The following is a 21996-nucleotide window of genomic DNA, read 5'->3' as shown; positions in this document are numbered from 1 at the left end:
TGGAATTATGCTTTAAAATGTATATTTAGGCTATTTACTAATGTGATTAGAATTATGTAGTCCAGGAGACTAGATGGAGAAAAAAAATTAAATGTAAGAACTCTGTACTGCTAGGAATGTAAGAGAGGAAGCCATCAACAGAAGCTGAGGAGAACTGAGCAGGTCTATGGAGATCCTTTAGACACTACTTAGTTGGTTAACTATATAGTCTGACAAGCAATAAAATACCCCATGTGGCCTAATGTAAAAACAAAAACAAACAAAAAAACAGAAAGATATTTTATACTAAAACCCAAATACATAGAACTGAGTTTCCATATTTCAAATATTTTTGGAAATCACCTTGCACATTATCAGAAAGGACACAGAGAGGGAGGACCAATCTGGTGTTTGGGTCCTTGAAGCCTAACAAATATATCAGCAAAGGAAGCTGTCCAAAGGAGTAGTTGAGAATAAGGACACGGAAAGACCTGCATCCTGGATTAGGCAGGCAGAAGGTCAAGTTCAGTGGATGAATTACTTTGCAGGGGAAAATCTTACCTGTTCTTCTCAGATTTGGGCACAGTTTTAAAGAGGCAAAAGAATAATCATCAATGTAGAGAAGTATTGAGTTCTGGAGGAGAAATTGAAAGAGTTTTTGTTTGATAGCACTGACTTTCTCAGATTTGAGTATTTGGTTTATGGAGGCTGGAAAGGTTAGGAACAGGTCCCATGGAGAGTGTGACACACTGTGGGCCAAAGAGTAGAAAGCACTGTTAAGTAGGACCAGCGTCCAGCTGGGTGAAGCAAGTACACATAGGCAGTGGGGAATAGTGACTTTCCAGCATTGGGAAACTACCCAGGATGAGAAGTGGAGAAATGGAATCTGAGCCTCCTCAGGCATGGATGTTGAAAAGCCAAGCATGGAGGTAGGGTTATGGGAGTACCACCACTTTTGCCAACCCTGGGGACAGATGAAGGGTAGGAAGATGGGAAGCAGGAGAAAGCCCAGGGTTCTGGTGCAAGGAAGCTCCCAAATAGCGGTGAAGACACCTCTTTCAGGAAGGAGGCAGAAGAATGAAAGGAAAAGATGGGAGTCTACAGCTGGTTGGAGAATTTCAAGAACAGGTGGTCTTAGATAAACCTTCTACCACCATACTGAAGGTGATCTCAGTATATCCTTCCATGATGAAGAACTTGAAGCGGGTGGATGAAGTGAGTGGTATGAGGTGGGGTAGAGCTGAGAAGCTGAAGAAATTGTAAAGCAAGAGTTGGAAGATTACATATCCAGATATCTTTGATACTTTCCATAAATGTGGAGAAGCATGCAGAACAGGATGAAGCAACTAAGTCAACTTCACCTTCAATATGTCTGGGCTCACTTTGTGTCACACCACTGGGATGGATTGGATTCTCTGTATTGCTCTACCCTGGTAGAATTGCTTCCAATTATATATGACATGCCTTTCAGACAAAATTGGAGGGAACAGCAGTTATTACAGTTATAGGTGAGCTAGTTAGACAGGACTTGGCATGTCTTCTCAGCTGACATCCAGGATATATTTAGAATGCACAAACCATTTAAATGTAGCAGTTTTAGTTAAGATCATGGACACATTAACATATGTATATTTAGGGGAATAAAAAAATAAACATGCATGCTATAATCACTCATTAGAGAAATATTCCTCACCTTGTAATTTTTGCTGACATTATCTTTTTATCATTTTTTTCAGCCTCCAGAGTAGAAAAATCACAAAACACCTGAACCTAAATGAATCATAATCATCTTAGTAGAACAAGAGTAGCAGTTTCAGGAATGAGAATGTCCTATGATTACTCTTAGCATTTTATTGATACATGAGCGGATTGAAACTAGATTTGTTATTTTGAACTCATTAAAAACATTTAAAATTGTACTTGTGTGAAATATGGTGTACATCTAGTCAACATGGGCACAAACAGTAAAAATGTAGTTTTCTCTTAAAAAGATGTGCCTAGTTTATTAAAAACCTATATATCTTTCTGACTTGTCCTTCAGTTTTATCTGAAGTGTCACTTCCTCAGGAAGGAATGTCCTCTTCTTCTAAACTACATGAGATTCTCTTGCAGTGCATTCTTATGGTACCCTACTTTCTTTGTCTGCATTTCTGTGGTTTCTTTTTTTTTCATTCCTCTTTCTATTGGAATTGTGTGCTACACCACAGTCATTATTAAGGCAAAGAGTGTATCTATGTGGTTCTCTGCTTCATCCCTGATGACTGCCACAGAGTAGCTGCTCAATAAATATTTGTTGGAAGAATCTATCTGGATATTCAAGCAAAGTACATAGGAAAATATACTAATAATTGGGAGGCTTATAATAATTCAGGCCACTTCTGCCTCTAATGGTTTTTTGACTTTCTGCAAGACAACTCAAGTTTCCTGATCATCAACAAAAAAAGTAAGAGATTGCTAAGATTGTTCATAGATCTATGATTCTGCAAATTCTATATTTCTAGGATTGGTTTACATATCAATGGTAGCAATAAACTGTTTAAAATGAGCATATCTGTAAAAACATAGTGAATGGGGAAAAATCGTGCAAAGGAGTTATTGCCATCTGGCTGTTACTATCATGCATTGATTTTACTATGCAAATTTTCTGGGAGTTGAGCTGCTGAATAGAAGATATGTATACAGTCAGTCCTCCAGATCCAAGAGTTCTACATTCATGAATATTACCAATCATGGAATGAAAACTTGGGGAGAAAAAGTTGTGTCTCTACTGAACATGTAGAAATTTTTCAAAATATTTATTTATTTATGTATCTTTAGTTTTAGGTGGACACATTATTTTGTTTTTATGTGGTGCTGAGGATCGAACCCAGTGCCTCATGCATGCTAGGCGAGCACTCTAGCACTGAGCCCCAATTCCAGCCCCCAAGATTTGTTTTTTTGTCATTATTTGCTAAATAATATAATACAGCAACTATTTACATAGCATTTACATTTTATTAGGTATTATAAGTATTCTAAAGATTATTTAAAATATACTAGAGGATTGTGTAGGTTATAGGCAAATGCTATGCCATTTTATATAAGAGACTTGAACATCCATAGACTTTGGTAGCCCTGGGGCCAGGGGTGTCCTGAAAGCAATCCTGCATGGATACACATGAATGAGTGCATATGACATTTGGAACCTGAGGCATGACAATTCCCAGTGGGAAAAGAGTAATTGAAAAAAATGTCAGACTGGGAAGGGAGAGTAGGATTTGACAGGGTTGGGGCCCTCAGAAGTACTGTCCCCCATCCAATTTAACTCAGTGATGATGGAGTATGAATGTGGGCCTGGGTGCTTCCCTTTGAAGCCCCACTCTTGGGGATTTCTTTGACATCAACTTCATTAGTTACAAAGGCAGCAATCCATATCCAATTTTCTTCTTGTGTCAGGATTGTTCATGTATAAACTAGGCTCCTTTGTTGGGAACATTTGCAATTAATCCTATAAACAAACAAACAAACAAATGCAAATTTTACACTGCCTGCCCTAGCCAACCCTGCTGGCTCTGAGGTCTGGCTACCACCTATGATACATAAAAATGAATTGAAATTCCTACTCTGGACCTAACCTAATTTTCATGTGATAATAGGCATGAATTCCCAGAAGTGTTGAATGCCTCTTGATAGTAACATCCTAATTTCTTTTCCTGGTAAATGTTTTAAATAAGATTTTCGCACCAAAGGAAATTAACCTTTAAATTAATCGTAATTATAAAATGCCATCACTGATTTTTGTCTTCAGCCTAATTACTTTCTATTATTTAAACAAATCACACCTCCTGTGAGTTTTAAGTTTGTTTCTCTTTCATTCCCTGCCACATGATGCCAACCAATCATCGCGGAGGCCTTTCTGTGTATCCTCTGCTGGAGTGACCTCACTTAAATGTCACACAGGATTGAGGGTTTGCACTGGCTTGCTGTTGACAAATCTCCCTTTCAGCTCCTGCATGTAAGGCTAAGGTGTTTTCATTCTGCCTGCCTGAGGACAGTATTTGGAGATTTTGTTTCTCTGTCCTCATATTAAGAAGGAGATAGCCAAGCCCAGCTTTCTTTTCTCTTAGATGCCAAATCCCAAACTAAACACACCTGGTGTAACGAAGTGGACACCCACCAACATCATTCATCAAAAGACTGAGGTCATCTTCTCAGCCTGTTTCTTATCTGGAGGGCTTTTAGAGAGCATTCTATTTCCTGGGCTACCTTTGTCTTGTTTGCATTTTTTTTTCTTTTAAGAGGAGATCTTAGTGACTTTATTTTGTGAGCATGTTTATCAACATTATGGTGCTAAAAAAAAATCCCATTTTTCTGTAGCTTGGCTACTTTCTTCTTTGTGTCGTTATCTCTGTGAGTGTAGAGGGAGTTGGTGAGGTGACAAGCACAGAACAGCCACCACGGGTGGGTGGTGTCTGCACAACTGGAAGAAGTGAAATGATCAAAATGGAAGATTTTTCTATCAATCATTCCTGTAAATGGCACCCCTTCTCTTTCCATCACAGACTCTGGCTTTCTTTTCTATTGAGGCTGATCAAAACGTCATGAATATTTCGCATCTACAGGATAATTTCAGTTCACCCTGACAGGTATCTTCTGCATAAAATACCTCTTTTATACAGCTCAGTTAAGAGTCCCCCTTTGCTTATCTGAATAGTGTCACCTCGGTACCAGTGCTTTAGAAGCCAAGCCCTGATTATTCTAAATCAACAGAGAATAAATCAGTTTCTTTTCCTTAATATTTTTGACTTGGAAAGATTAGATTTATTTAAAGATGAACATGGTATGCATGCGTATGTTTATGTGTGTGTTTGTGTGAGTGAAAGCAATATGGTATCATGGAGGAGATATTATGAGAAAAGAGAAAAAAGAAATGATTGTTGAAGAACCATCCTCAAATTGAATGGACAAATTTAGACATAGAACTCATGTGTTTTAAGGGACCACAAGAGGGAGCAATTTGATAGAAGGCTGAAAAAGAGACCAGTGCTAGCTAATTTTGGAGACAATATAAAAATGATGTTTCTCTTTAGAGAACACCATTATCACTGATAGGAACTTGCGTGTGATTGGCAGCAGGGATATGCATGTGTAGCCATCTACAGCACATATTTCTCCCTCTTTTCTTCCATTTATGCAGAAAATGAAAAAAAAAGATGCTTTGCTCTAATAGGTTGTTCATTTAGTTTAGAATAAGCTGAGATCTAAGGAGAAGTCACATTTTCTTGTCAATTTCCATACAGTCCAAGAAATGTTTGTGGAGAGCCAAGTGATTAATTCACATGTGGCCCAGAATCTTACTGTGTCTTCCTCCAGGTTGAGATGTGCTCCTTACTGAAGATACAGCAGAGAATGACATGTGTGGATCCTAATGGCACCTCTGATACTTATTTATTCTGAGGAGTCAGATGTACTATGGGATGTCAGAAGTTCACAAATAAGCTCAGTGACTTTGGGAAAGTGACTTAATCTTTATGGGTCTATAAAATTAAGGCTTTGAAACAAGAGTAGAAGGCCATAGTTTTCTATCATTTTAAACCCTGAAGAATTCGTAGTTCAAAAGAAATGTTATGCAGAACCAAAGGATATAAAATTAAATGCAGAACTTCAATCCTTGTGATAGGGGAGTGGAAAAGGTGACATCTCCTTGCATTGTGATCCCACTAGGTTTCTGCAGAGAGTAGCTAGAGGTTAGTGGCATTCAAAATCTGGACCAATATGTGATCTTGTTCAGAGATGAGGAAAGAAAAGGCAAGTTTGAGTTTGATGGGAAACTAGTGGATATGGATGAAACTGTTTCACTCAGTCACCTTAAAATTCCTAAAATAGTTGTTTTAAAGAGATATAAAACAATAACATAAAACAATACATGTTACTCCTTCATTTGATTGTTTGAGTATAAGACTAGTATGAGACTCAATAAGTAAAATAAACACATTATTTTTACAATCTACCTGTTGACAGGGCCATGAGAATGAAGAGTGATTTATAAATAACCAGAAAGCAAGCTCGGGTTACCAAACAGAATGTAGTAGTCCTAACAGCCTGATAGGAGGAATGACAGGTGATAAATAGGGAGGCAACAAGGAAGGCAGCTAATCAAAACCAGGAGACATACGCTAATGTGTTAACTGAGAATCAGGACTGAACTGGATCATCTTCATTTTCTTTTCTCCCCCTTGTTCTATCTTTATTTTCCGTACTTTCTGCATTAAACCTACATTACTCTGTAACCAGGAAGAAAGGTTATTTTTACAGGGAGGTACAGATCTCCTTGATCTCCTGTTCACCCTTTCCCTAGGCAGTGGTGAGTGACTGTTCAAAGAACAGCATTCAAATTTAGTGATTCTGAAACTGGAGAAATGATCAAAACATACAGAACATAGTTCAATAAGTAGATGTGTTGGCCAGCAGGTTTCAGAAGAAAAATCAGACAAAAGTAACATAAAATTCTTATCCCAAGAGAAGTGAGTAATTTTCTGTGTTTTTTTTTCCAAATGAGAGATTCTATAAATTGCCTTTGACTTTGATCCCTAGGCCACTTGATTTCAGATAACCCCAAGACAGGTTTTCATTTATTTGTGCTTGGTGTGTGGTTACATGTACCTGTCTAATTCTAAGTCTAAACATCCGGAATTCATTTTTTTTTAAAATATTGCTTTGAAAACTATTTCCCGAGTATATATTTTTAAATGAAATTTCATGTCTTTTCCTAGATGATTTCAATAGTTAGTAACATTTGCAAATATGTTGAATCTTTTTTAGAAAAGATAGTGATTACAGTCCCCTCTCAGTAGCTCTAGAACATTGGCTCCAGGACCCTCCTGTGGATGCCAAAATCCATGGATGCTCAAGTCCCTTAGATAAAGTGTGACAGTATTTGTATACAATCTACAATAACCTCCTGTATACTTTGTCATCTCTAGATTACTTATAATATCTAATAAAACGTAAATACTACATAAATGCTTTTTATTCTGTGTTATTTGGGGAATGCAGCATAGATGGAAAAATTTTGCCAAATATTTCTGATCTCTGGTTGGTTGCAACCATGGGTATGGAAGACAGACTGTACTTAGAAAACTGAATTCATTTGCAAGAGGACCAATCTTGAGTTTAACTATTAAGAAAAAATTTGCTAAGGAAACATAACAAAAGTCGAGAAATAATATGACAATGAATTTTTTTCCTTTCATGAATTAGGGACATTTTCCATTGCTGTATGGATTTTTTTTAATTGTTAACAATGCTAACAAAGCATAAAGACAAATTCTCAATTCTGTCACTGAAGTGGATATCCCACTGGTGCACAGAAGAGCTGGGGATGAAGTGAGACAGAAGAATTACATATATGATTAAAAAACATACCAGACCAGGAATCTCTGAAAATTTCTTTTTTTCAAATACTGTAATAAAAGAGAATAAGTAGAGAGGAATAGAAAAGACTGGGAGCTGCAAAGAAAACTCATCACTCCTAGTGACAGATTGGTGCAGTGAAGATCTCTGCCACAAACACAGTAGAGCATGGCTGCCTGGTGTCCTGGAGTAAGCTTTTCCTCCCAAGATCGATTGCTGTCTTGTCATGAACAAATTTATAAAAGTGTGTTGCAGGGTTGCCCTGCTCAAATAAGGTTCATTGGTTACAGCACCCCTGCCAGAGCAGGGGTCTCTTTCTGGTGAGTAACTACTCATCTGAAGGCAGAGCATCCCATAGCAGGAGGTGTTAGCTGGGGGCTCCTGTAAGTAACTATTCTCAGTGGGCAGTGGGCATGCAGGCACTGAGACAGCATTACAGCTCTGAAGCCCTGACCCATTGGCATTTGATACATCAGCAAGGGGAGGCTAGCTCTACAGATATTTTCAAATGTCCAGGAAGCACATGGTATGTGTGTGTGGGGGGGTAGGCTATGTGCTTGGATGTGGTTTTATGAACTGCAATATGTATCCCCTGCCTCAATTCATAAATTGGAGACCTAGTTCCTGGTATGACTGTATTTAAAGATTGAAACAATTTTGGAGAGGTGATTAAAATTACATAATATCACAAGGCTAAAACTGAGTTGCTGTTGTTCAAATTCCTCAGACTGGAGTGTGCAGTTATGGCAGCTCTACTGATCACTAGCCAGGCAGTGGTGGAGGTGATATCCCTATCTTTCTATTTGGAATCTGTGCTTTGAGGGTGGGTGTGGTATTCTGGCAGGCACAGCAGATGGCAGTGGTGTTCCGTGATTTTGCACACTCAACTAGCTTGCCAGGCTACAGCTCTAGTTTAGATAACTCAAGGGTCAAAGATGAAAATGTCAAGGTCCAGTCCTTTTCATGGGAAAAAGAAATTACCTTAAAGTGTCTACTAAATGTTTGCATTTCCCTAAGATTCGTATGTTGAAACCTAATCAGCAACATGATGGTGCTTTGGGAGGTGATTAAGTCATAAGGGTTCATGAATAGGTTTAGTGTCCTCAGAAAAGAGGCCCCAGAGAGCTCCCCTTCCAAAATGTGAGGACATGGCAAGGAAGTATGATCTGTGATCCAGAAAACAAGACCTCACCAGACCCCACCAAATGTGCAGGCACCTTGATCTTGGACTTCAGTCTCCAGAACTGTGAGCAAAAAGTTTCTTTTGTTTATTAGCCATCTTGTTCACGGTGTTTTATTATAGTAGTCGATGTGGACTAAGATGGTATCTACATAAACAGAAATTAAACTGGGATCTAGGAAATTAAATGAGACACTGTTTAAAAGGAGAAGAAAGTATTCTCAGGCATCTGTGTGTCTGTGGTCTAACTCTCTCTCCAATTTCAACAGTGATTTATTGCTATTTCAAGTCTAAACTTGAATCTTTGCTCCATGGCTCCTTGAAGTTTTCTCTTTCTCTGAGGCTTCCTGGGTGCATTTGCTGCTGTGAGCCTGGATATCAGAACTAAGGACAAAGCAGGTTAGCCTCAGACTGGCTTCAAGGCTATTATTTATACAGCTGTCATAACTGGCCCTTATCTCTGCAGCCCACTCTCAGCACAAGGCACAGAACCCAAGCTACCCTCTGCTCCTCATGAGGTGCTTAGAAAGGGAAACTTAACTCCTTTAGAGAGCAGGTAGCTGGCACCTACTCTTGCCAGTACACTCCTATCAGGATGCCTCATTGCAAAAGCACAGCAGATAAGAGTAGACACAGAGAATAAGGTCCCTGAGCATTTACACATATATGAAACATCTCTCATACTGCAGGAGTTGCTTTCTGAGAGCACTATTTTATTTTTACTTTCACTAAGAATTTTATGGGTCAAGGTAGTGTAACTACCAAAAGTTAGAAAGAAATTTCAAATTTTTTTAGAGCATCAGAAGTCAGATGTCTAGGCAATGTCTGGAGGTGAACACAGAATAGAGAACTTGACCAGAACAATATATGGTAAATATAACCTAAAGCAGGGTACTCAACAAATACTCCTGATTGTCTGTCCCTTTATGAATGACTACAAGTAAATTAACATACTATTAGTCATCAAAAGTTAGAGGACATAGAACAGCCCTAATTGAGCATCTCTTCCAGGTTGTTCACTAGTCCCATGAACATTGAAAATGTGTGTTAGTCTACTTGGATATAAAAATAAAAAAAAAACCCATCAAATAAACAACAAAATGACTTCATATCTTGCCTGCAAATCAGTAAGACTAACATTGGGAAACTTGTCTATGTGAAGTTTTTTGTTGTTGTTGTTGTTGTTGTTGATTAGTAAAGAGAGATAAGCAATTGTTGCCAAAAAATGTAAAAAGACATACAGATTACTTTTTTGGAAATTTTTGCAAAGTTTCTTAGGTACTTGAGCAATAAAATTGATATTACAAAGTATATTGATGGTGTCTTATCTCCCTGGATTTACATGGTTTTGGCTAAAATTTGACTTAGGGAGAAATCCTCTAAGATGCATTCCCAGGAATTCTAATTTTGTGGAATATTAAGATTTTTAATGAAAGAGCTCTATGTTTAAATACGGGGGAGACTTGTATTCACCAGGCTTTTAATTTCTGTAAATTGAAGCTGTAACATCTACCAAAAGATAACTATTTCCAAGTATCCCTGGCTTGCTCTAAATCATCTGGAGACTTTAGACAGCTCTAAACTCTATGCTTTAATAGTCACAGGGAACATGAGTTTCACAGGGCCACCACTTTCAAAAACAGTTGGTGGATCCTTCATCTGCCTACCATGCTGTGCCCATCCCTTCGTGCAGGAACCAAGATAAAAGTTCTACTCTCACTCTCTGAGTCGGGGCTGACCTTGCTGCTTCCCCTGGGTGGCCCTATCTGTGTTCTCTCCAGGTAACTGTAGGTATAATAAAACTATGAAACTCCTTCTGGTTTCTCTCTTTTATCTGTGTCTATCCTTACTCCTCTGCCTCACCTAAAGTAATAACGAACAGTAAAAACAAAACTGAATTAGAAAATAGTTTAACTTTTTTTTTTTTTTTTAGTACTAGGGATTGAACCCAGGGTTGCTTAACCAATGAGCAACATTCCAACCCTTTTTATTTTTTTATTTTGAGACAAGGTCTCACAAGTTACTTAGGACCGACCTTGCTAAATTGCTGAGGCTGGCTTTGAACTTATGATCCTCCTGCTTCAGCCTCCAGAGTCTCTGGGATTACAGGTATGTTCTACCAGGCCCAACTGGAAGACTTCTTCTCTCTCTCTCTCTCTCTTTTTTAAAAAAATATATATGTTGTAGTTGAACACATACCTTTATTTTATTTATTTATTTTTATGTGGTACTGAGGATTGAACCCAGTGCCTCACACATGCTAGGTGAGCATTTTACCGCTGAGCCATAACCCCAGCCCCTGGAAGATATGTTTAATGCACTACTCTCACAAATGTATATAAATAAATGAAATAAAAGAACCTTCTAAATTTTTAGTGTTGATCTTTCTTGGCTTTGGAATTTTTTTTTTTTTTTTTTTGGTGGGGGAATATATCTTGTGCAATTGGAATTTCTGGGATCCCCTTTGAGAGGTGCTGTTCAGGAATTCTGGAGAGATGCTGATTATCTGTATGGGGGGAACATGGTGAGTCAGTAATTGTTTTCCAAAGAAATGAACCACATCATTGTGAAATGTATTTAAACATTATAGTCCAGGGAAAGCTCAATTTCCAGCTGAACACTGACCTGCAGACTTTTCCTCTCTTAGGATTTAGTATATAGACACTGAAGAGTAAAATCTGAATGAACTTAACATAGTTTGTGGAGCCCATATATTTTAAAATCCATGTATCTTTTACTTTCTAATCTTTAAGCAAACTAAATGGCTTCTCTTAGGCACTGCAAATACAACCTGCCCACGTTGAACTAATTATCTTATCCCCACTCAACTTCCTGCAAGTGACATTTCCATCTACCCATTCATTCACACCAGACACCCATCTAAGAATCTACCACTCTCCTTCTTTTCCCGTACCATAGTCCCCTACCATACCCTACCAATCACATCATCTTAGCTTGTGTCATTTGTATCATGATGTAGTTCCTCTCCATCTTCAATATTTGTTTTAGTTCAGATCATCATCATCTCACATATCAATCAAATTAATTATGTCTTAAGAAGTTTTCCTTTTCTTAACATTTCTCCCTCCCAGTCTCTTATCCATGCTGATAGATTTGCCATTGTACTATATGAAGCAAAGTTCAAATTCCTTAATCTTTCATAATTGCTTTTCTATTATCCCATCCATGTTTGCTTTCTAATTTTCTCTGGTGTCCACATCTAGCACAGGATACAATTTGTTCACATTATTTTCTCTGTGATGTACTAAGTGTTTTTCTACTGTTTTCCTGGGCAACCTTATTTATACATCACTACCCAACATATAACTCTCTTTCAAGATGAAGTTCAAGAGTGTTCCTCATTTATGGAAAAAAAAATCTTGGTATCTTTCCTTTCTTCCCCTACCAATCGGGAGTTTTATTATATTTATTTGTTCACAGGTTTGCTTTTCCCACTAAATGACAAGTTCTTAGAGGTAAGAGTTTGTTACCCATCTTAAAATCTCCTAAGATTTTAGATAACACTTCTTACATCAAGGATAATTTTACAAGTGCTTATTTAATGAAAGGATCATCATTTTCTTTTGCACACAAAATATTATAAACTATGTACAGTATAAGAATCCTACCTGAGAATGATTGAAAATTGCCTCCCGTAAGTTAATCATCTCATACTCCCTCTTCCTTTCAGTATGATTGGAAAGTGAAGAAGAAGTAAATTCTCTTTGGATGTTTCCCCTCAAATCATCATTTAAGAAAGAAGTGGATTCTCATCTTCCCACCCCCCTACCTTTCCTACTCCCAACTCTGATTTTCCTCAGAATGCATATGGCGGCATTAGCAATTACCCATGATAGGACCCAGAGAGCCTAGAAATACCTTTTTCAGGTCCTTCTAATTCAAATCCTTAGGGTTACTTACCACTTACCATGTTTGGAAGAGGAGAGAACAGTGGAGCCACTATGAGGTTTGTGTGAGCAGACTACTACCTTAACTCAGGATTAAGCAATCAGGTTCAATGATGAGATTCTGACATAAAGTTCTAGTCATTTGTATCAAATTGTAGAAATGAAAAGGATATTTGAACATTAGAATTCCCAGAGACAATTCTCTAAATTAATCTGAAGTCAATTCTTCTAAGAATCTTAGTAACTATTGAAAATTGTTGATTGTTGAGAATTGTAGTCCTGGGTGAAACTAACAAGTTATTAATATCTAATAAGTGGTTTATTAAACAGAAGACAGTCAAATTAACCACATTAAAATTCACTTCCATTCCCACTCTCCCTTCTATACTCTCTCTAGAATTGTTATAAGAGTAGATTTAAAAAAATTATTTTGTAGTTGTTGATGGACTTTATTTTATCTATCATCTATCTATCTACCTATCTTTCTATCTATCTATCTATCTATCTATCTATCTATCTATCTATTTATCTATCTATTGCGCTGAGAATCAAACCCAGTGCCTCATACATGCTAGGCAAGTTCTCTACCACTGAGTCACAACCCCAGCCCAAGAATAGATTTTTAAAATACCTTTCAATGAAAAGAAAAACTTATGTTTGCAAAATAAGAGATTCTTCATTTGTTCAATATGCTGATTTCTTTATAAAAATATTTTAGCCTGATAGGCAGCAAAAGCTCATTCCCTTTTCTAATGGTGTGTTGAGGGGTATTATCTCAAGACCAGGAAGGTTAGGTCAGAAGCAGTAAAGAAGCTTTGAACTTGAAAGAAACAGAATAGAGCTTTAGTACTTACAGCTGTCCTCCTCTTCAGTTATACATTTCACAACATAGCAGGCGTAGATGAACCCTGCCAGCTGAAACAAAACAGACATGCTTTAGACATCAGGCAAAAGCATCAGACAGGATCACAGGACTCAAGGGAATGGTTCAAAGACCAGCAATTAACAACCACATTCAGGGTTCCAAAATGGTTCATCAGACTGAATCTTGACTGCAGTGTGAATTCTTGATTCCAGGGATGTCTATCTGCCTTACAAATAAATATATTGCTCTATTTTTCCACTGGTGTTTATGTATAAGATTTGTTCATTTCCAGGCAATCTAAAGCTTCAAGTAAAAAAAAATATGTCCATTCATTAATTGATTTAACATGTACATTTGTGCTAGTCAGTTTCTGCTTTACTTTTCTTTAGGTCAGGGCCCAAGATTCTGAAACTGATCTTTCCTCCTGACCACCAGAAAAATACTTAAGAGAAAAATATTAAGGAGATTCCATGGTATGTTGCATATACTTTTTGTAAGCAAGAAAAACCCTTATTTAGACCTGTAACAGGAACCAGGGCATATTGAACATATGAAGATGATATGTTAAAGGGATGAGATGGACACCTGTAAGGAATGAGTATCATAACAGTGCACTGAATTTGGGATTGCATGTATGTTATAATCCCTTCCAAAATATGTTGTAAAAAGACCCCAGTTGTCAGAAAAGCCCTTGCTTACTGATATTGGTGCCTTAAGGGAGTGCAGCAATGTCATTTGGTATCTATCCCATCAAATAGAGTTGTTTCATCTTATTATGGTTTGAATTGGTGTCCCCTCCCCCCAAAAAAGCTCACATGTGAGACAATATAGGAAGGTTTAGGGAAGAAAAGATTGAGTTATATCCTTAACCTAATCATCGAATTAATCTCTGATAGAATTAACTGGTAACTGGAGTCTGGTGGGGTGTGGCAGGAGGAAGTAGTTCATGGGTTGCATGGCTATGGGGTATGTATATTTGTATCTGGCAAATGAAGACCTCTCCCTCTGCTACCTGACAATATATCGAGCTATATCCCTCTGCCACACTTTTCAGCCATGACGTTCTGTTTCACCAGAGCCCTAAGGAATGGAGACAGCCTTCTATGGACAAAGTTCTCTGAAACCATGAGCCCCTACATAAACTATTCTTCCCTAAATTGTTCTAGTCAGGTTCTTTAGTCATAGCAGCGAGAAAAGCTAACTAAAACAGAAATTGGTACAAGGAGTGGGGTTGTTGCTCTGACTGACTTGAACATGTGGTTCAGAAACTTTTGGAGCATTTTGGAATTGGTGGGAGGAATTTTGAGATGCTTTGCATTACAAGCTAGAAATGCTTTAGATTGTTGTAAGGAGAGCTTAATGGCCAATTCTGGCAGGAGCTCAGAAGACCAGAATGCCAATGGGACTGTGGACAGTGAAGACAGGACTAGAGAGGGTTCAGAAAAGGAGGACTCTATTGGAATTTGGACTACAGGCCATTTATGTTGTATACTGATTGAGATGTTGTCTGAATTTTTCTCTTGTCCTGAGACTTTCTGTGGAGCTGATTTTAATCTGGTAGAAGAAATGTATAGGAAGCATAACATTCAGGAAGTGCCATGGGTATTGCTGGAAGCTTTTGGCAAAGTTTATTGTGATATTCAGAAGCACAGAGCAGAGCAGAAAGATTTGAAAAACTTGGACTTGAAAGCCAGGAGTAAAACTGGGCCTAGGGAAGTTGCCATTATTAAAGACATTACTGCCACTAAAGAAATCCTGAAGATTTTTCCTGAAGACAATAAGAAAGATGGCTTGAGGGCAAGGCCACATCTATCTCAAGCTCAAGGGAGTAAAGGTAAAAATTCTCTTGAGACCAGTGGGACATGCTTCTTGCACAAGGGGGCCTACAAAGTTTTTTCAACATGCTCAGCCACCCAGATACTCAGAGGCTGCTACATCCAGGGCTCCTGGAGGTTTGGCTACTGCTCAAGATAGCAGCAGACCTTGGCATCAACCACATGGTGCTAGTTCTGCAGAAATGCAGGATGCTGGATTTAGGGGCCCATGGAAGCTTCCACCAAGATTTCAAAGGAAGGCCTGAGAGGCCAGGCAAAGTGCAGCAGGGTCAGAGTTTGTGTAGGCACCCCGTGGGAAGTCAAGGTGTGAAGATGTGAGGAGGAAGCTGAAGCAGCAGTGGAGACCCTGAAGAGTAAGAAATGCCAGTTATTTGTGACATGGTCTTAGGAAAGCTGTAGAAGTCAAGCAGAGAGACGCCAACAGAAAGGCCACTTGGGCTGTAACAAACAAGCCCACAGGGGAGGAGCTCCACAAGTCCTTTGGAGGGAACATTAGGATGCCATGTGCCTCAGATGCTGGATATGGAGCTACAGGACTTGTTTACCCAGTTGGATTTTGGTCTTGCTTTGGTCCTATCCCCTTTTTTCTATGCCTCTAATTTTGTCAATGGAAATGTTTACTCTTTACCATTATATATTGCACACTTATGAACTGCTTTTAATTTTATAAGAGCTTACAATATGAGATTGCCTTGAGCCTTAGAAAGGACTTTGTACTTAAACTTTAAGCACTCTCAGAACTTTTGATACTATGAGGACTCTTGGGAATGGGCTAAATATATTTTTCATTGTCAGATGAGTGTGAAGTTTTGGGGGTAAGGGACAGATATATTATGGTTTGGATGTGAGGTGCCCCTAAAAGCTTAAATGTGAGACAATTCAAGGTTTGAAGGAGAAATGATTGAGTTATAGCCTTAACCCAGTCAGCAAATCAATCCTTGATTGGATTAACTGGATGGTGACTGGAGGCAGGTGGGGTGTGGCTGGAAGAAGTGCTTCATTAGGTCCATGGCTATCAGGTATGTCTAGCAAGTGAAGACCTCTGTCTCTGCTTTCTAACCATCATGTGAGCCACTCCCTCTGCCACACTCTTCCATCATGTTGTTCTGTCTCAACCTGAGCCCTGAGGAATGGAGCTAGCCTTCTATGGACTAAGACCTCTGAAACCATGAGCCCCCAAATAAAGTTTTCTTCCCTAAAATAGTTCTAGCCAGGACCTTTAGTTGCAGCAGTGAGAAAGCTGACTAAAACACATATTCTATCATATGAGGAATATCTTTAATCTAATTCTGAGCTCCAATAGAAATAAACTAATGATATAATTTTCTAATAAGTAAAAAGAAAGAAAGGAAGAAAACAGTTTTAAAGAAAAGTGATTCAGTTTGGGAAATTTTTTTAGAGAGAGAGAGAGAGAGAGAGAGAGAGAGAGAATATTTTAATATTTATTTTTTAGCTTTTGGCGGGCACAACATCTTTGTTTGTATGTGGCGCTGAGGATCGAAACCGGGCAGCACGCATGCAAGGCGAGCACGCTACTGCTTGAGCCACATCCCCAGCCCAAGGGCAAATTCTTAAAGAAATATCTTCAGAGGTGATGATTACTTATGATGACATTTTAGCTCGGTATTATCTGCTGAGTACTGACCCCACATCATCATATTTAGTTGGAGAATAGGACATTAGGAAAGGCTGTAGTCTTCAATCAGGGAGTTCAAGCACAGGGGGAAAAGTAGCTGTCATGATAAGCTTAATGAAGATGTTTTACATTAGCTGACAGAGATGATCTGCAGGATGTGAGAAGAACATTTGAAGCAAGTGTTTAGAAATATTTGGAGCCAAAGAGGGTCATTAAAAGTATGTTAGAAAAATCTTCAATTTGGATTTGAGAGAGAAAGCATGTTTTGGAAGATTATTACTGTCTACCGAAGGGAACTGGTGTGGGATAAAATAGAGGTGGTCATCCTGGGAGAGAAGAGGAAGCAGCTTTGACTGGACTTGGGAGAAATAGCTGGAGAAAAAGGCCTACAACATGTCTTTTCCTTTTTTTTTTTGGATTTTGGAAGAGAGGACATGTATGCTTCCTGTCCTGATACCCCTCATGGGATGTCAGAACCAGCACACAAAATAGTGATCTAAAGAAGAGAACCAATGATGCTATATGAACAGAATTAGCTTTCTTTTTGAAAAATACATTAGAAAGTTTATCACATTTGCATGTTGCTTTGTAAATTATGTGTTGCTATTGGCAATAACATGGTAAAGGCAAGAACTACTCCTTTATATAATAGAATAATCAGAATCTTCATTTTTATGGTCAAAAATATTTTTAGAATACAGGATACTAGTTGAAAGTAGGGTCTTCTATTTTGCTTTAGTAAAGATTTAGTTGCGCTAATCAAAACTGCCCAGTGATTTTTGAGCATTTTCATAGAGACTACAGGAATATTTCTTAATCTTTTATATACCACTGCCCAATACATTCAGTGGAACAGTCTCATGGGTACTTTGTCATTGGGTCTTGGATCTGGCTGTGGTTTGGTAAACAGGCTATGGATTTGGTTGAATCCCTTGAGTACTACCTGTAACTCTGCTCCTTTTTCCACATTAAATTCTTACTATATGTGGCTTAGTGTTACCAGTTAATCAATAGGTTCTTTCTTCTTTTCAGTTTTAAGTACTTGTTGGATTATTTGTAATTTTTCCCTAATCACAAACTTTTCTTTTGATTCTTACTCATTACTTTGTAATGACAATCTAGGTAATAAGTATTGATAAATTCTGAGATGCAGGGCCAATAAGTTTAAACTCCTCATTAAAGTGTCGCTAGTCTCTAGATTATTAAGTGTTCTCTCCCTGAATACAGCTAAGGAACTGCACTCTGCTTATCAGTGATCTTTTAATTGTATTCAGTTGCATTCTTTAACTACCAGGGGAGCTCCTTTGATATAAAAGTAAGTCCCGCTGCATTTCATTACAAAAGCTTGCTGATTAAGAGAACTTTAGCTTTTAAATTGGTCACCTCTAAATAGAAGTGGAAATTTGTGTTCCCCAAATTAATCAAGATTCATAAACTCTTCTGTCTTATGTTTTTTCCTACACCATGTGCATTTCTAATTTAGTTTCAACTTTCCAACAGTAACTTATAAATTCTACCAATACAAAGGTATTTCATTTCTAACAAATTTGAATGCTTTCTGTCATGTGCAATGCTAATGGTTAACTGAGTGACAAAGATGAAATAAACGAAGATTTCTAAACCTTGGCACCATTGGCACTTTGGGTTGGGCAGTTCTTTGAAGAGGCTGCTGTGTTTTAGTATGTATAGCCAGTAACACCATATGATCAAGACAGAGATGATAAAAAATATCTCCACGTATCACCATATGTCCCTTAATGGACAAAAATGCCCCCCCCTCACTAGAGTACTGCTTTAGATTCAGTCCTAGTCTTAAGGAGTTTGCCATCTTGCATCAGGGCCACACATAATTCAGGGCCACACATAATTAGGTAAATCATCAAGAGGGAAGGAAAAGATTGTATGTCTACCAAGTTTGAAAAGATAAACTGGATGGGTTCAGGAGTCAGTTCATTAATCCCATCACTGCCCTTGGAAGAATGTCATGTGTGTTTTTTCAGACGAGGTAAACTGGAACTTGGTTTTCCAGAGTAAGATCATCAAGCAGGAAAGATGTGGGCTATGTTCAGGAAAGAATGAAAGTTTCTGATGAAACTTTCTAATGAAAGTTTGTGGACTTCATGTTAGAAAACTGGAAATTGAACCTAGGAAAGCAGATTAGGCCCATCATCAGTGAGCTCTGAGTGTGTATTGAATTGCAAATCTAAGTATGCCATTTTCCTCCATAATATTTTCAATGAGCACTCCCTGAAAAAAAGCGTATTTTTCACAGAATACAAATTCTTCCTGAAGTGATGCTCAGCTTCTTTTCATTCCCCATTTCCCACCACTCCTAGTCAGAACTGGTGCCAGTAATGAGATGTTGGTAGTTTGTTGACAAATACAAGGTGGTTTCTCTCCCCTGTTTCTTCACTCATTTCCTCTTGCTGCCAACAAAGGATGCTAGTCCCCTGCACTTCCTCCTTCCTGGCCCCTCTCAGGCTAGTATCTTGAGTAATACTAAGTCAATCTTTAATGAATTAATGAATTTGAGTGTTGTTCTCTCCAAGAACCAGCAATCCTTTCACAGAGTAGATTGTAAGTTGGTACTTTTGAGATGGATCCCAAGAGACTGTAAGTCTTTGAGATGGAACAGAGAGGGCAAAGGGGAGGTGGACAGGATATTGTCTAAGAAGAGCTCCAGAAAGAGCTGGAAGATATAGATTTGTTTAGGTAAGGCTATTTAAGAAAGTAATGGGTACGAGGCAGAGAATAGTAACTATTGAGAGAATGTAATAGTATGGTCATTGGGAGGTCTGAACTCCTACAATTAAAGTGAAATGGTTTTAATTTTGCTTTTATTTTAAAACATAACTAGAAAAATTATGGAAGGTACACGTGGCATAATACTACGCAAACAAATAATTATTCAATAAATGAAAAACAAAATATTCCATTGGTATTATTCCTTGGCAGAGCTTTTTTTAAGTTTCAACCAAAGCCTGTTCTGTCTATCCAAAATATCAGGAAAGAGGCAGCCTAGAAAGATAGAAAATTAAAAACAAAACAAACAAAGCAACAAACAAACAAAGAAACTTTACCTCTTCTTTAGCCAGTACCACTGGAAAACCAAGCAAAATTATGGTCCCTTTGCTCAGCTACAATGAAGAGTAGGGCACTCAAACATCCTTCTTGGTCAGGATTTTGTGGTTTCTGTGAACTCACACAGGAATCTTGGACTTTCATTCCAGTTAGGGAGCAGGAAGATCCCCTTTTCACCAGCCTGAATCCCCAAATTACCAATAGTCTGTTGTTCTGCTAGCTGCATTGCTTGCTGTAGTAAGCAATGTGTGGCTGTGTGTGGACGACCTCATGCTCCCAGCTCTCGAATCCATTTATTATATATTCCCAATATCTGAAGGGTGAGGGAGTCCAGACTGGCTCCATCTGGTGCAGATGCCATATTACCAAATGACCTTTAGCTCATTATAATGGCAAATCAAACATGCCCACCAGTGCTGTGACATATCCAGCCATGCCCAAATCAGGGAAGAGGCAGCACCTGGTCACTGGAAATCTCTTTTCCTTCCTGTGAAAAGCTCTGAGGACAGCTTGTATGTACTTTTCATCCCTTTATAACCCAGTTCTAGTACAAACACAGATCCTAGACCTGCTCAGAGAGAAGGTGTATTTACAGCATGAACTTCCCATCTCCACTTATCGTCCAGTGAATCAAATTTCCTGCTTGCACCCAGAACTGCTTGGTTATTTATGAACAGTACTGAGTAGGAATAGATACTCCAAATTTAGTCACCTCCTCATCTCCACACCCCAGGGACAGCAAAAACCCATAGGGGATCTAGACTTCTAGCTTCACCCAGAAGTGATGAGGCATCCTTCTTGTCTCTACCCAGGTGGTGTCAGTGGAGCTTGGTAAAGAGTCACAACTTTCACCAATTCCATAATGAGACCAATGCTGTAATGAGACCAATCTTCTTTCCCTGTAGCATCAGTGAAATCCACCTGGAAGCAATAACAAGGTACTCTTATCCCATCCAGCCATGGTGATATCAGTGAGGGGTTTGTGTAAAGGAGGAACATCATTGTTTCTCAGCCTTAATGAAAAGAATTTCCCGCCTTGAGACTCAATGGAGGCTAATTGAGGAGCCTCAACTTCTCTCCCTACTTGTCAAGAAGGAGTCAATATCTCTCCTTCTCCTGCCAAAGCAGTAGCAGAGAAATCATCTAAAGCAGAAGGTTTAATTGAGATCAAAAGTCTCATAACATTCTGCCCCAAATTTCCATGTCTCAAAGAAAAATTACCCACCAATATGAGAATAAGAAGAATCTCAAAGTGAATGAAAATATAATCAATAGAAACTAACACAGTGGTGACAGAGATATTAGAATTATAAGACAAATATTTTAAATTGGCTATCATAAAAATTCTTCAACAAGTAATTATAAAGACACTTGAAATGAATGAAAAAACTGTCTCAGCAAATAAATAGAATGTATAAGGAAGAACAAAAAATTATAATGGGGGCTGGGGATGTGGCTCAAGCGGTTGTGCGCTTGCCTGGCATGTGCAAGGCCCTGGGTTCAATCCTCAGCACCACATACAAATAAAATAAAGATGCTGTGTCTGCTGAAAACTAAACAATAAATATTAAAATTTTTTTTCTCTCTCTGTCTCTCTCTCTCTCTCTCTCTAAAATAATAAAAAATAATGATCAAAATTTAAAAATTCCACTAATAAATGGGGGAGATAGAGGAAAGAATCTGCAAATTTGAAGATAAAACAATAGAAATGACCTAACCTGGGCAACAGAGAAAACATATAGGGAACTTAGGAGACAGCAGATAATAATGGAAGATCTACCATTTGTAACTTGAGTTCCAAAAGGAAATGAAGAAAATAGCTCTGAAAGAGTGCTCTATGAAGAATAAAATGATGGCATTTGCAGGTAAATGGATGGAGTTGGAGAATATAATGCTAAGTGAAGATAGGCAAATTCAGAAAACCAAATGCCAAATATTTTCTCTGGTATAAGTAGGCTGATTCATAGTGGGGTTCTGAGGGGGAGCATGGGAGAATTAGACAAATTCTAAATAGGGCAAAGGGGTTGGAATGAAAGGGAAGGGCCATGAGGGTAGAAAAGACAGTGGAATGAGATGGACATCATTACCCTAAGTACATGTATGGAGACATGAATGGTATG

At 38.3% G+C, this 21996-nt stretch overlaps 1 protein-coding gene across 2 annotated transcripts in view; it reads right to left on the bottom strand.

Annotated features, from left to right (window-relative positions):
• LOC144372310 (sodium/potassium-transporting ATPase subunit beta-1-interacting protein 2-like) overlaps positions 1-21996 on the bottom strand; it is a 165162-nt gene that overhangs the window by 14230 nt on the left and 128936 nt on the right. For both annotated transcript variants that reach the window (XM_078035692.1, XM_078035693.1), the window contains exon 2: positions 13314-13374. In XM_078035692.1, coding sequence (XP_077891818.1) covers positions 13314-13374 — 61 coding nt within the window. The remainder of the gene's footprint in view (positions 1-13313; positions 13375-21996) is intronic.

Source organism: Ictidomys tridecemlineatus (genome assembly GCF_052094955.1).
Source record: "Ictidomys tridecemlineatus isolate mIctTri1 chromosome 12 unlocalized genomic scaffold, mIctTri1.hap1 SUPER_12_unloc_3, whole genome shotgun sequence".
Lineage (NCBI taxonomy): Eukaryota > Metazoa > Chordata > Mammalia > Rodentia > Sciuridae > Ictidomys > Ictidomys tridecemlineatus.
Note: the sequence above shows the minus strand (reverse complement) of the source record. Positions and strands in the feature narration are given on the sequence as shown.